This window comes from Protomyctophum bolini (genome assembly GCF_963924005.1).
Source record: "Protomyctophum bolini genome assembly, chromosome: 19".
Classification (NCBI taxonomy): Eukaryota; Metazoa; Chordata; class Actinopteri; order Myctophiformes; family Myctophidae; genus Protomyctophum; species Protomyctophum bolini.
The window spans coordinates 17128323-17139629 of record NC_137880.1 but is presented as its reverse complement, the minus strand read 5'-3'; the positions used below and the strand labels follow the sequence as shown (position 1 = coordinate 17139629).

The 11307-nt window shown below is 42.6% G+C and overlaps 1 protein-coding gene across 1 annotated transcript; it reads left to right on the top strand.

Annotated features, from left to right (window-relative positions):
- Positions 1-7046: 7046 nt before the first annotated feature.
- Positions 7047-9263, top strand: LOC308334588 (sphingomyelin phosphodiesterase 4-like; the record flags this gene model as incomplete). The annotated part of the gene is made up of 1 exon (XM_080791388.1): positions 7047-9263. One exon carries the CDS (start codon positions 7047-7049, stop codon positions 9261-9263), a length of 2217 nt encoding a protein of 738 aa, XP_080647514.1.
- Between the last annotated feature and the right edge of the window lie 2044 nt (positions 9264-11307).

The following is an 11307-nucleotide window of genomic DNA, read 5'->3' as shown; positions in this document are numbered from 1 at the left end:
TGTTTTCAGATTGGGTTTGCTTTTGCGGTCAAATGTGGGAGACTGGGAGTCCACCGGGCCGGTGGACCAAACCACTGCCGGTGCCGGTTTGGTTTGGTTTAACGTAACATTTCAAATTGAGCGAAACTGCGCAAACCAATCAACAGTCGACGTGATCAGAGCGAGTTGAATGACGTAATCGCGTGGTCGCGATACTCTGCGCAGACGGCTCCTCTCAGCCAATCACAACGCGAGCACAGTGTGATCTCGTGCGCTGCCGCGAAGAGAGCGTTGTTTTAAATATTAAAGTTGGCAGCATTTCAATCTGTTCACAGCGCTCTAGAGATACACTTCAACATGACGCACTTCTGCAACACTGACCGTTACCAGTCGTCTTTTGAGCTTTTCGCAGTAACTGAGATTCTACACGTTCCCATGGAAATCCTGGAGGATGAGGAAGAGGAGACGATGAAGGGAACTACCGTCTACAAACATGACCTTGTCCTTAATCTTTTTGACGAAGTTGAGGAGGAGGAGGAAGCCATTATGAGCACCACCGTTCTGCATGTTGCGCTGTAAGTAGGTCTACGGCCGATGGCGTGTTTTATGTTTCTGCAAATGTGTTTAACAATTCAACTATCTTTTTTGGTGCAGTTGGATCCAACTGCACCAAAAAAGATAGTTTAATTTTGGGTGTGCGATCATTTGCCAATTCATCGACGGAAGACATGTATGAACGTGTCTGTGCAACCGTCATGTTAACGGTGCATTCAGCTATAGATTCAAATATAATACGACGTTAATTTGGAATCGTCCCTCCTAATCGTCTAAACAAGCAACAGTCGAGTCACTTCACTAACCGGAATTATTTCAAATGTCGCGAAACTGTTGATGCAGACAGACTCGTTGCTGCTGCTACCTTCAGGTAAACCTAAGGACCCAAATAAGAGACATAAATGTCGAGAATAATGAGCCGTACAGAGTACAGTGCTCTATAATGCTAATGTACCAAATATGAAGTACTAAATTATTGATTCTCAAACATTTTAATTTCAAGGACCCCATGCAACCGATCAGTGTGTAGCCTATAAATGGAACCAATTTATGCTTTATTTGATGTTCCCCACAGAACGAGGTACATTATCAAAAAATATCATTCTACTACTCAATTTTCCCATGTTTGTTCTATATTTGAGTAGCCTACCCTATCGTCGCTCCCTCTAGTGTTGTAACTTATTGTGGCTAGTGGGTGTGGTTGTCACTCATTTGGAGAAGTAGTTAGTCAGGTATGAGGGTATTGAGTGCACTGCCCTTATGCACTATCTTGACTTAAGTGTCAATTAAATATCAATCCTATTTTTATGGTTTTGCAGTTAATTGTGTGCATTTATTGAATCTGTTGACCAGTGGTTCTCAAGATTGGTTCTGGGGACCCCCAGGGGTCATTGAGGGGGTTCCATGGGGGTAATGATAGTAGTTACCAAAAGGACACTTACAGGTTATTAGTCTTAATGTTAATGTTTCGTGCCTTGTTGTTCTTACAGGTTATTAGTCTTAATGTTAATGTTTCGTGCCTTGTTGTCCCCCCCCCCCCCCCCCCCCCATAGCTCACCTGTTGATGCTGTGTTGCACCAGGACTTAGATGAGACACTCTTCTCTCCAGAAGAGGATCAATATGTAACACACTGTGCTTCAAGTTCAAGCCCCATTCTGCAATCTGCACTGTGAGTATATTCTCGTATTTTCACAATTTATATTCTCTTTCTTAACTCTTTAAATCTGCACTGTGAGTATATTCTCGTATTTTCACATTTTATATTCTCTTTCTTAACTCTTTACATTTGTATTAAAATGTAATTTTATTATATATTTCTTCTTATTGCTCTTAATGTTTTGTGCCTTCTCGTTTCCTGTCTTCTATAGTGACAAAGGACGTGGAGCAGTGGCATGCTGCAGTCCAATATGGTGCGCAGAATGGGAGCCATTTAGTCAGCGGCCTGAATACGTCGCCTGCACTCAGAAGAGCAACCAGTATTCTGACTGTCTCATGACAGAAGAATTCCTCCTTCATCAAGGTGAGCATCTGTGTCCTGTCAGCTCCCTGTCATTTTCTTTCACTATAGAAGACCTCAGGCTGAGGTCTTCTATAGTGAAAGAGAATGATACCAGTACTACTCACGTTGTATCCCTCACATTCTTTTATTTACTTGAAAAGTGAAATGCTTACTTTTCAAGTAAAATAAAAGTATGTGAGGGACACAACATGAGAGTGCTGGAATCATTGTCTTATATTTGTAACCAGGCTGGCATCACGGGGCAAGCTGCCTGTTAATATGCTTACTTATTGACATCTTTTCTGCAGACGATGCTCAGCAAGATGATGACCTCTGTCTGAAGGACTACCACCAAGACTACCACCAAACACTTACCAGTTCATTAACCTTTGACCAGACAGTCCCATCATTCACCACCAGAGACATCCACTCATTGCAGGAGGAAGAGAAGCTGCTAGACTCCTACTCCACTGCTGCCAAGAGTTGTGAGAAACGTCCTTTGACAACTCCAGAGAAACCCCCCTCCAAGAGGATACTAGCAGCTCTGCCAGCTAGTACAGGACGTCCGCTGTCCACTGCCACCAATCTATGGATTGATATTCTGTTCCAATCTTCAGTGGAAAGTTTGGAAACTACAATAAAGGAACTCCACACCTGGTTGGATTCTACAGCCACAGATGGTGGTAAGTAGTAGTAGTAGTGGAATGTTAAGCTTAGCTAATGCAATTATCCTGATCTCCCAACCTTTTCAATTTCACGGGCCCCTCTTATTTATTATATCTGCGATCCCATTCTATACTGTGGACTCGTGTGGAGAAAAAAAAAGTTAATTGAAATCTGATAGTGTGTTTCTATTTGGTCTCATTTGTTCACTCTCTGAGTTGTACATTGTCTGTGAAGTATGTATGGAAAAATATGGACATAATTATTATAATCGGAATCGGATCAGTGCAGAGTAGTGTTGGTTTGTTAAATCAGAGCTTGATCAGAGAAAAGAGCATATTTTATCCACACAAAGTACCAGGACCTGAACACGCTGAGCAACACATCTATTAGCACAACAACCCTGGCATCGCTGAGCCTGTTGTTAATAGATGTATTTTCGGACATCTTTTCTACAGATGACGCTCAACAAGTTGATGGCCCCTGTCTGCATGGCGATGTCTCATCAGAGAATCAGCTGAATTCAGAACAACTCAAGGAAGACAAAGAGAACACTTCTACAGCCACAGATGTGTGTGAATTGCTAATGGATACTAATTGTGATGCTATATTATCATACTGTATTACATATTATTTCTGGGGACCTCTATGTGCCCCACTTTGAAAACCACTGGATTATGCAAGCTACTTGTTGTGAATAATCTTGTTCACTGACAATCTTTTCGGCAGATGGCGTTCATGGTATCCCCCGCTTGAAGGGTCCGGAGGCCCCAGTTGTAACTCCTACTGAGCAAGATGGTGATGCTGAAGCGGTGACAAGAGCACAGGAGGAGGGTTGTGTAGATGTGGTCTTCCCTGGCAATGTGAGCCAGGATAGCTGCTGTCAATTTGTCATTGAGATCCTCAAATGTGTCCTCTACCAGAGACAGCAGCTGCCCATGACCTATGACCAGCTGAAGTGTTCTCAGAGATGTCGAGCTTCAAAGCAGGTGAGTTCAGTTATAGTTAATCACTAATAAGTTAGTTGGTTTGTAACTTCTGTCATTGCATAATCCAGTGTGAATCAAGATCATTTCCACTAAGTGTCAACAAAGGATGGCTGCAACCATCTAATATTTTCTTAAAGATTTATTTTCATATAATTTTGTGTTTTTATAATCAACAAAAATGATTAATCTGAATAACCACATACATACGCCCTAATCTCACATGTTTTATGATGTGTTGTGAGCTAGTAATTCATTTATTTTAAACTATTTGTTTGAATTATTGGGATGGAAAAATATATTGTTTCCCACACAATTTATTATTTTAGTCAAATTGATTATTTGTATCTATTAAATCAATTGCAGTAGTTTTGCTCAAAGTCCTATTGTGGGGATCCTTTGTTTTTAACGGACCTGATATGTGTTCTCTTCCCTGTCTAGAACAAGGAGGAGGCAAGCTGTAGAGCAGTGCAGTCAACAGACCTGAGCTGGAGGAAGAGTGAGCGGAGCCTGCAGGAGCTGGACATGTTGCTGGGGCAGCTTGAAGAGCTGTTCTCCCTCAGCTTGGTGCCTCGTGTACTGCTGCTGTTAGGTGGCTCTCTTGTCCTGCCCAAAGAGCTCTATGAGATCAACATGGAGGCACTCGTATTGTCTCGAAGAGATCGGAGCCTGCAGGTATCATCGTGCTTAAGGCAACTCTTTCGCACACTTTTGGTGGCCGATGTTTTCTCCGATACCGCACCTGTGCGCCTGATGTCCGCCACAATCTTAGTTCTGGCTCACAGGGAATGTGGTGTTGGCTGGTTCCGGCCCAAATTAGACTTTAAAGTGCCAACCCGGGTTAAGAGGCAGGTTATTGCCCTGTCAACAACAGACACTGAGAACCTCCAGACTGACTGGAAGGATTATGTGTGGTTCCAGGCCCCTACAGCTTTCAAGGGCTTCAGCTCATCATAACATGGGGATCGATGTGTAATCTTGATCAGTAATTTTTGCAGTAAATCAATGAATTTGTAATAATCATCATCATTTTGTTTCAAATGTCATGTGATATATTGTATATAGTTAAAAGATTTCTTTTTTTTCTCTATCATTAAATATAATTATAAAAACAAAGTTTTGGAGTCGTAGTTAATTTATTCACATTAATATCCCAACAAGAAATCACTGCTGTCAGAAGTAGTGCCAGGGTTAGTACTAGGGTTGAATACAATTGACACAGATCGAAATTAAATGGTAATATAATGAATTAAATCAAATGTAATGTATAATGGGGACCATAACTGAATGAGTAAAGATGCTGTCTGGGAAACTGAAGGTCTCTGGTTGGTAGTTAGGATGGGTAAATGCAGGGGATACACTTGTATGTGCAAAGAAGTCGGCCAGTCATGTGGGCACAAATGTCCTAGTGCCAAGATAAGGAAACTGCCAACTAGAGACTATACATGCCATTATTACTGATGTCACCAAGATTGTAGAATGAAAGTGATCGATCAATGTTAGTCTTATATTTCTCTTTCACTAATAAGAGACCACACCTGCTAAAGTTTGACAGTATTTATTGCACAAAGTGACATGTATGTGTATGTATTGGTTGAGGAGCCTGAGGTGGGGCGAGACTCAGGGTGGGAGTGTGTTAGCCTGGGTAAACCGGTAAACCCCTGGCAGAATGAAATGTTGCCCAGCAGGGGGAGTGGGTTTACCCAGGCTAGGGGTGTGTACCGTGTAGTCTAGGAGCCTGACGACTGCCGTAGCTCTGCTCGAGCAGTCAGTCGGGCAGCGGGCTCCTAGGAGAAGGAGAGAGAGAGGGCAAAGCTAGATGAAGGTGCTTTGTTGGGTAGGGGGGGATTCTGACGGCACGAAGCAGAATCAAACAGGTAAGTGACGCGACCATGGGTGTATTTATACTGTGGTGATTGTTACGTGATTGGCTGTGCTGAACACAGGTGTAATTGATGAGGTGATAGAGAATGGGACTGATCGAGATAAGCAGAGGGTGGTCTCTACTCCTGAACCTGCGTTGAAACAACTTAATTTGTAGAAGCGCATGGAGGACACAATAGAGCCTGTGGTCCAGTAGATCAGGGTCTCAACGTTTTGGGCTGGGGAGTGCAGGGACCCCCAGAAATGCTTTGGCCATGTCTCGCGCCCCCCGCCCCTCCCCAATACAAATTGACCACTACAATAACCTTAACAACCTTAAGAAAATACATCATAAATAAATACCATACTGACTAGATATAATCAAGGAAAGTTTATGCATGTAGGCCTACTATGTGTACTATCTGAACTTATTGGATAAAACGTGATTCACTGCATGTTATGATATGAAGGTTTTCAGCATAATAATCTACATTACAGGTTTTATTTCAGTCACACTGTATATCTGATCTATAGTCCCTTCAGAGGTCATTGACCTCACTGCACCTCAGCATTGCATTTTCTAGTTTTTGCTCCATCACTATCTGCTATATACATTTATAATCATGTTAAAGTTTCCAAATTAGGATTTCTGTTCTAACAGAGGACAGCTATATACTTCCTGTAAGATGTACAAAGAGACAGGCAAAGCAATGGGAACAGGTGGGCTGATCGAACGCTGTATAGGATGCTGTAGTCTAGAGAGATAAATCTATAGCAGCAGATGGTGGGAATGACCCGTCATTTGAGTTACTGGATAAAGGTCAAGTAGGGCCCAATAGAGCGTCGCAGTCCTGCCCCCTTTCATTACGACGCCAGGCCCAGGAAATGAATCCCAATGCATTTTCCCCATAGACATTTCAAAAAGTATAATTTATTTAAAGTCCTTTTAAGCATCGTACCAAGCCAACTCGAGTTGTGACAAATCATGACAACAAACACAATATTTTGGACCAAACAAATAATTACAAAGAAGAAAAACAACTACTTTCTAATTCTTTGTTTGGCCCAAAACATTGTGTTTATTGTCATGATTTGTCACGACAAGAGTTGGCTTTTGTCCGCGGCGTAAACGTCTTTAAATAAATACTTTCTGAAAAGTCTATGAGGAAAATTAACAATTTATTTTCCGGGTCTCTCGAGGGGCGGGACTGCGACACTCTATAAGGTGATCGATACGTTTTAGGTCTATATTTGGAGACATGCGTCAATGCATCTCAGCCAATCACAAAGTGACATCTGTAACGCTGCGCACCACCCTGACTCCACGAGTATAATAGCTGTTGTTTACAGTTTTATAGCACAACTTGTTGACACAAATTTGCTCTGCCTTAGTGTTCCAATGGTGCTGCTTGCTCTCTGGAAAGTAAATATGAAAAGCTGAATTTTTGCAAGTAACTAGTAGCAGGTAGGAGCCGAGATCATTAGCTCTGCCGGGTATACAATGGCTGCTCCAGCTTTTGAACCGCTGTCGAAGATGATGAACGGACTAAAAGGTTCTGATGCAGAGATTCGGTCTAAAGAGCTACAGAAGTACATTGACGGTTATCTTCCTAAGGTAATCTTCCCTGTGCTGGTGAAGTGTGTCTTTGGCAGTCTGGATGGGAAGAGTGCCGGATTGGACCTGCACTCCTGTACCAATGAGCACAAAATCGCCCTGGATTTTGTGGGCCCCAGTGGGCCAATGATGCAGCTTGTGTATAAGCTTCATGCAGAAGAGCACAAATATGAAATACCTGTCAATTATCTTCCAGGTCCAGTGAAGGCTTCCATCCAGAAAGGACTTGTCACAGACTGTCCTCTGTTCCACAACAAGCTCAATCCATTTGAATTCTACATGTTCAACTTCGCCCACAGTCTTATTACACCTAAGCATTGTTCTCCAGCCCAACATGGGAAGAACAGGGTTAATGCGTACTTTGTGCTGGTGGACACCTACCTGAAATACTTCCTCCCTATTGAGGGAAGTGTCCCCCCTTCTTTCTCTGACTCCAGAGGCTCTATCACTGCACCTTCTATAAGGTCTCCCAGTGTTACTATCACTGGCTGTGGTATTCACAGACCCAGCCTCTTCAAACCTCACATCTTCCACCAACCTTCTGTCCATGCAGACCCTGCTGCACAGGAGATATGGAGGTCTGAGACATTACTACAGATGTTTGTGGTGATGTGGCTCGATCACTACTCGCTGGAGGTGTACCAGAATCTACAGTCTCCCCAGGTGCAGCTGGCAGTGCTTCAGTACCGCCTGAGTATGTGCAGCACGCGGCTCCAAGACCACGTCCCACCAGACATTGGGAAACTCCACACCTACCTAGAGCCCTTCAGTACAACAGAGGAACATATGCGGGTCGTCCAACTGCTGGTGAAACACCTCCATGCCTTCTCCAACACTGTGAAGCCGGGGGAGCAAATATCACCCTCACCCTCGCTCACCCACTCCCACACTCCCACCAGCCCACTGGATGAGTTCAAGAGAGTTGTGGTTCAACGCTTTGTCCAGCCAAAGCTCTACCTGTTTCTGCAGCACTGCTTAGGTGACTGGCCCCTCGATGAATGTTTTACAGTGTTGTTGGATACGTGGTTGAGCTACATTCAGCCATGGAAATACACTGGAGAAAGGACAAATCCACAGGCAGACCTGAACAGAGCTGTACCAGACAAATGGGCATCATTTGTTCAGGAGAACTTGTTGATGTACACTAAGCTCTTTCAGGGCTTTCTGAATAGGGTGGTGAGAATAGACCTGGTCAACGGTAAAAATGCCCTGATGGTCTACAGGGTTTCCGAAGTGTTTCTTCAGCCAAACCTAGCAAAGATGATCAAAAAAGGAGAGCAGTTATTCCTTGAGCGTGAAAACGTCCTGCATCACCTGAAAGGCAGCTACTGGTCCCCGTGCCAAACGGAAGTGACGGATACAGTGTTCAGAGTGAAGAGTCACATCTATGCCCTGGAGGGCGAGGACTGTCAATACAAACAGATGTTTGGTAACGATGTCCGAGCAACGGTCTTGAAACTAATCCACAGTATAGTCCAGGCCAAACAGACAAGAGCCAAGAGCAATTTGGGTTCCTCAGACCTCTACAACCTGAATAAAGCATTGGAAAACCTCTGTGTGATATTCAGTGTAAGTTCTGATCAGCTGAACCAGCTGATAGCTAACCAAAGTTCATCTCAGGACGAAGTGAACTCTAAAGAGCTCCCAGACTGTAAACATGGAAAGACAGGACCCATCCTCACTGAACTGGGCAGGAGACAGATCATCAGTGGACTACGGAGGTTTGAGATGATCGAATACCAGGGAGACCCAGACGACCAGCCAGTTAGGAGTTATGAGAGTGCCCTGCTGGTCCAATTGTTTTCAGGAATATCTAAAATGTTCAATGAAAGGTTCGGAGGGCACATGCTCACTCTGTGCTCGCGACCAGACTTCCTGGGCCGTCTGGGCCATCACTGCCTGTCTGTCAAGCCCAGGAAGAGCCCGTTGACCACGCACACCCTGGAGGCCCCCCACATGCCCAGGCTTAGCCTCCGCACTCTGGCCAGCAAAAGAACACTGGTGCTTATAATACTGGGTATTATTAAGCTGTTACTGGGCCCCACATCCAACACCATCCTCATCCTCATTGGGTGTATTGGGTACATGTACTACTTGAAGTAATTATAAATGCAGTTCTGTTGGGGGGAAGGAAAAGAAGAACTGGATGGGACTACTGAAATCTGTCACTTTACAAAGGAAATAACTAGGGATGGGAATTATCCATTAATTCATGAATTGATCATTGATTATGTTTTGATAACCTTATTGATCGATTAACCAAGCTGTGAAAAAAACTAAACAAAACAATTCCTATCATAAAAATCTACATTTTGCTGATGTACAGAAAGAATGTTATTATTATATTATATTCCTTAATCAAATATTTATTTGACCATTTGAGATACAGGGCCACGCAATGGCATCTTTGTATGAGGAATACATTTTAATTAAAAGTGCACCGTAAAACTGTAAATAGGTACTTATGATTTGTATATACTCTCTGTCCTTATGCCCCTTTGGCATATGTATTTTATGATTTGCATATACTTTTTGTTTTTGTCCTGTTATTGTACTGTCAACCCATTTGGGATTATGGTTGATCTCATGAATGTCTTATAGATCTTGATTTAAACCCCCAGAGAAGTGTTTAATAGAGAAAGGAGAAAAAGAAGGGGGTTCCCGCCCAGAATGGGTTGTGCCCATGTGTCATAAGTTCATGTATTGTCCATGTCTTTTTCTGCTTAATAAAAAAATATTGAAAGACAAAAGTGCACTGCAGAATTTGCTATTTATTGTTATTTTTAATTTAATAATTGATCAATCGATTAACGGTTAACTATTAACATTAACAGAAATAACCATTGATCAGTGTGAATATGAGTGGCAGTGCACTGAGGTCTTTGAGTACATTTAGGAACAGCATCAAGCCTCCAGCTCATTTGCATGTTTTTTAAGTGATTACTTGGGCTTGCCTTGAACATGTAAATTTTTTTTTTTTTTAAATACATAAAAATGTCATGTGGATGTTAATCAGATAATTCAGTGGCCATGACAGAACACTGAACACAGAGAGCCTGGTACAGTAGCTCAGTGTGTTAAGTGGCTGTCCACATTAAACAGATGTTGTGGGTTCAAATCCTACTTTACTTTACTCTGAAACTTTACTTTGAAGAAAGATAAAAGTGAAATCTCACTCAATCATGCTAAGGTAGTGATGGTGCAGTTGGTAAAGAAAATTATGTCAAAGTTTGTGCATCATGGTGTGGCGAACCACATGCAGGTTCAATTCTCATGCCACTAACTAACATGTCCTGATCCTGATGTGGTGAGAGATAGGATGGGATGGGGGTGTCTTGACTCTTTATAATTCAGCCCCGGCTGGCCAGGGGTAGTTTAGAGACCAGGATTACTGCATGTTTTTTGTGAGTGTACCTACCCTAATGGGACACGGGGAGAACAAGCAAAGTCCACACAGAAAGGCCCTTTCACCAACCCCGCCTGAGGTATGGGCACTGATGACGCAGAGGAGAGAACACGCCCACAGCGAATCGAACTCAGGACCTTCTAGCTGTGAGGCGACAGCACTACCGACCACCGTGCCCCCCTCTCCAATGCATTCTCAATGGCAATAGCACAAACTTTGGCATACTACTAGTCCTATATATTATATATATATTATACTTACACCTAGAAATCCCATTCAAACCTATTTAGATTAGGTTCATCTTACAGTGGACATGTTTACCTGAAAATGAATCTTTGGAATGTTTCATAGTTTTAGAAATATAGTGCTTTCAAATTTAAGAAATTCAGAATGGGGGTCAATGGCAGATCTTTGAACGTCAAAAAATCACTTTCACCTAGAAACGCCATTCACACTTTTTATAATTCAGCTTACTGTGGAGACACATGCTGAAGCTTTTTACTTTGAAATGTTTTGTAGTTTCTGAGTTATTTAACTTAAACGCCCAATGCATTCTCTATGGCAATAGCACAAACTTTGGCATGCTACTAGTCCTACATACTTAAACCTACCAACCCCATTCTAGCCTTAGGTTCATCTTACGGTGGACATGTTTGCCTGAAAAGGAATCTTTGAAATGTTTCATAGTTTTAGAAATATAGTGCTTTCAAATTTGAGACATTTATAATGGGGCTCAATGGC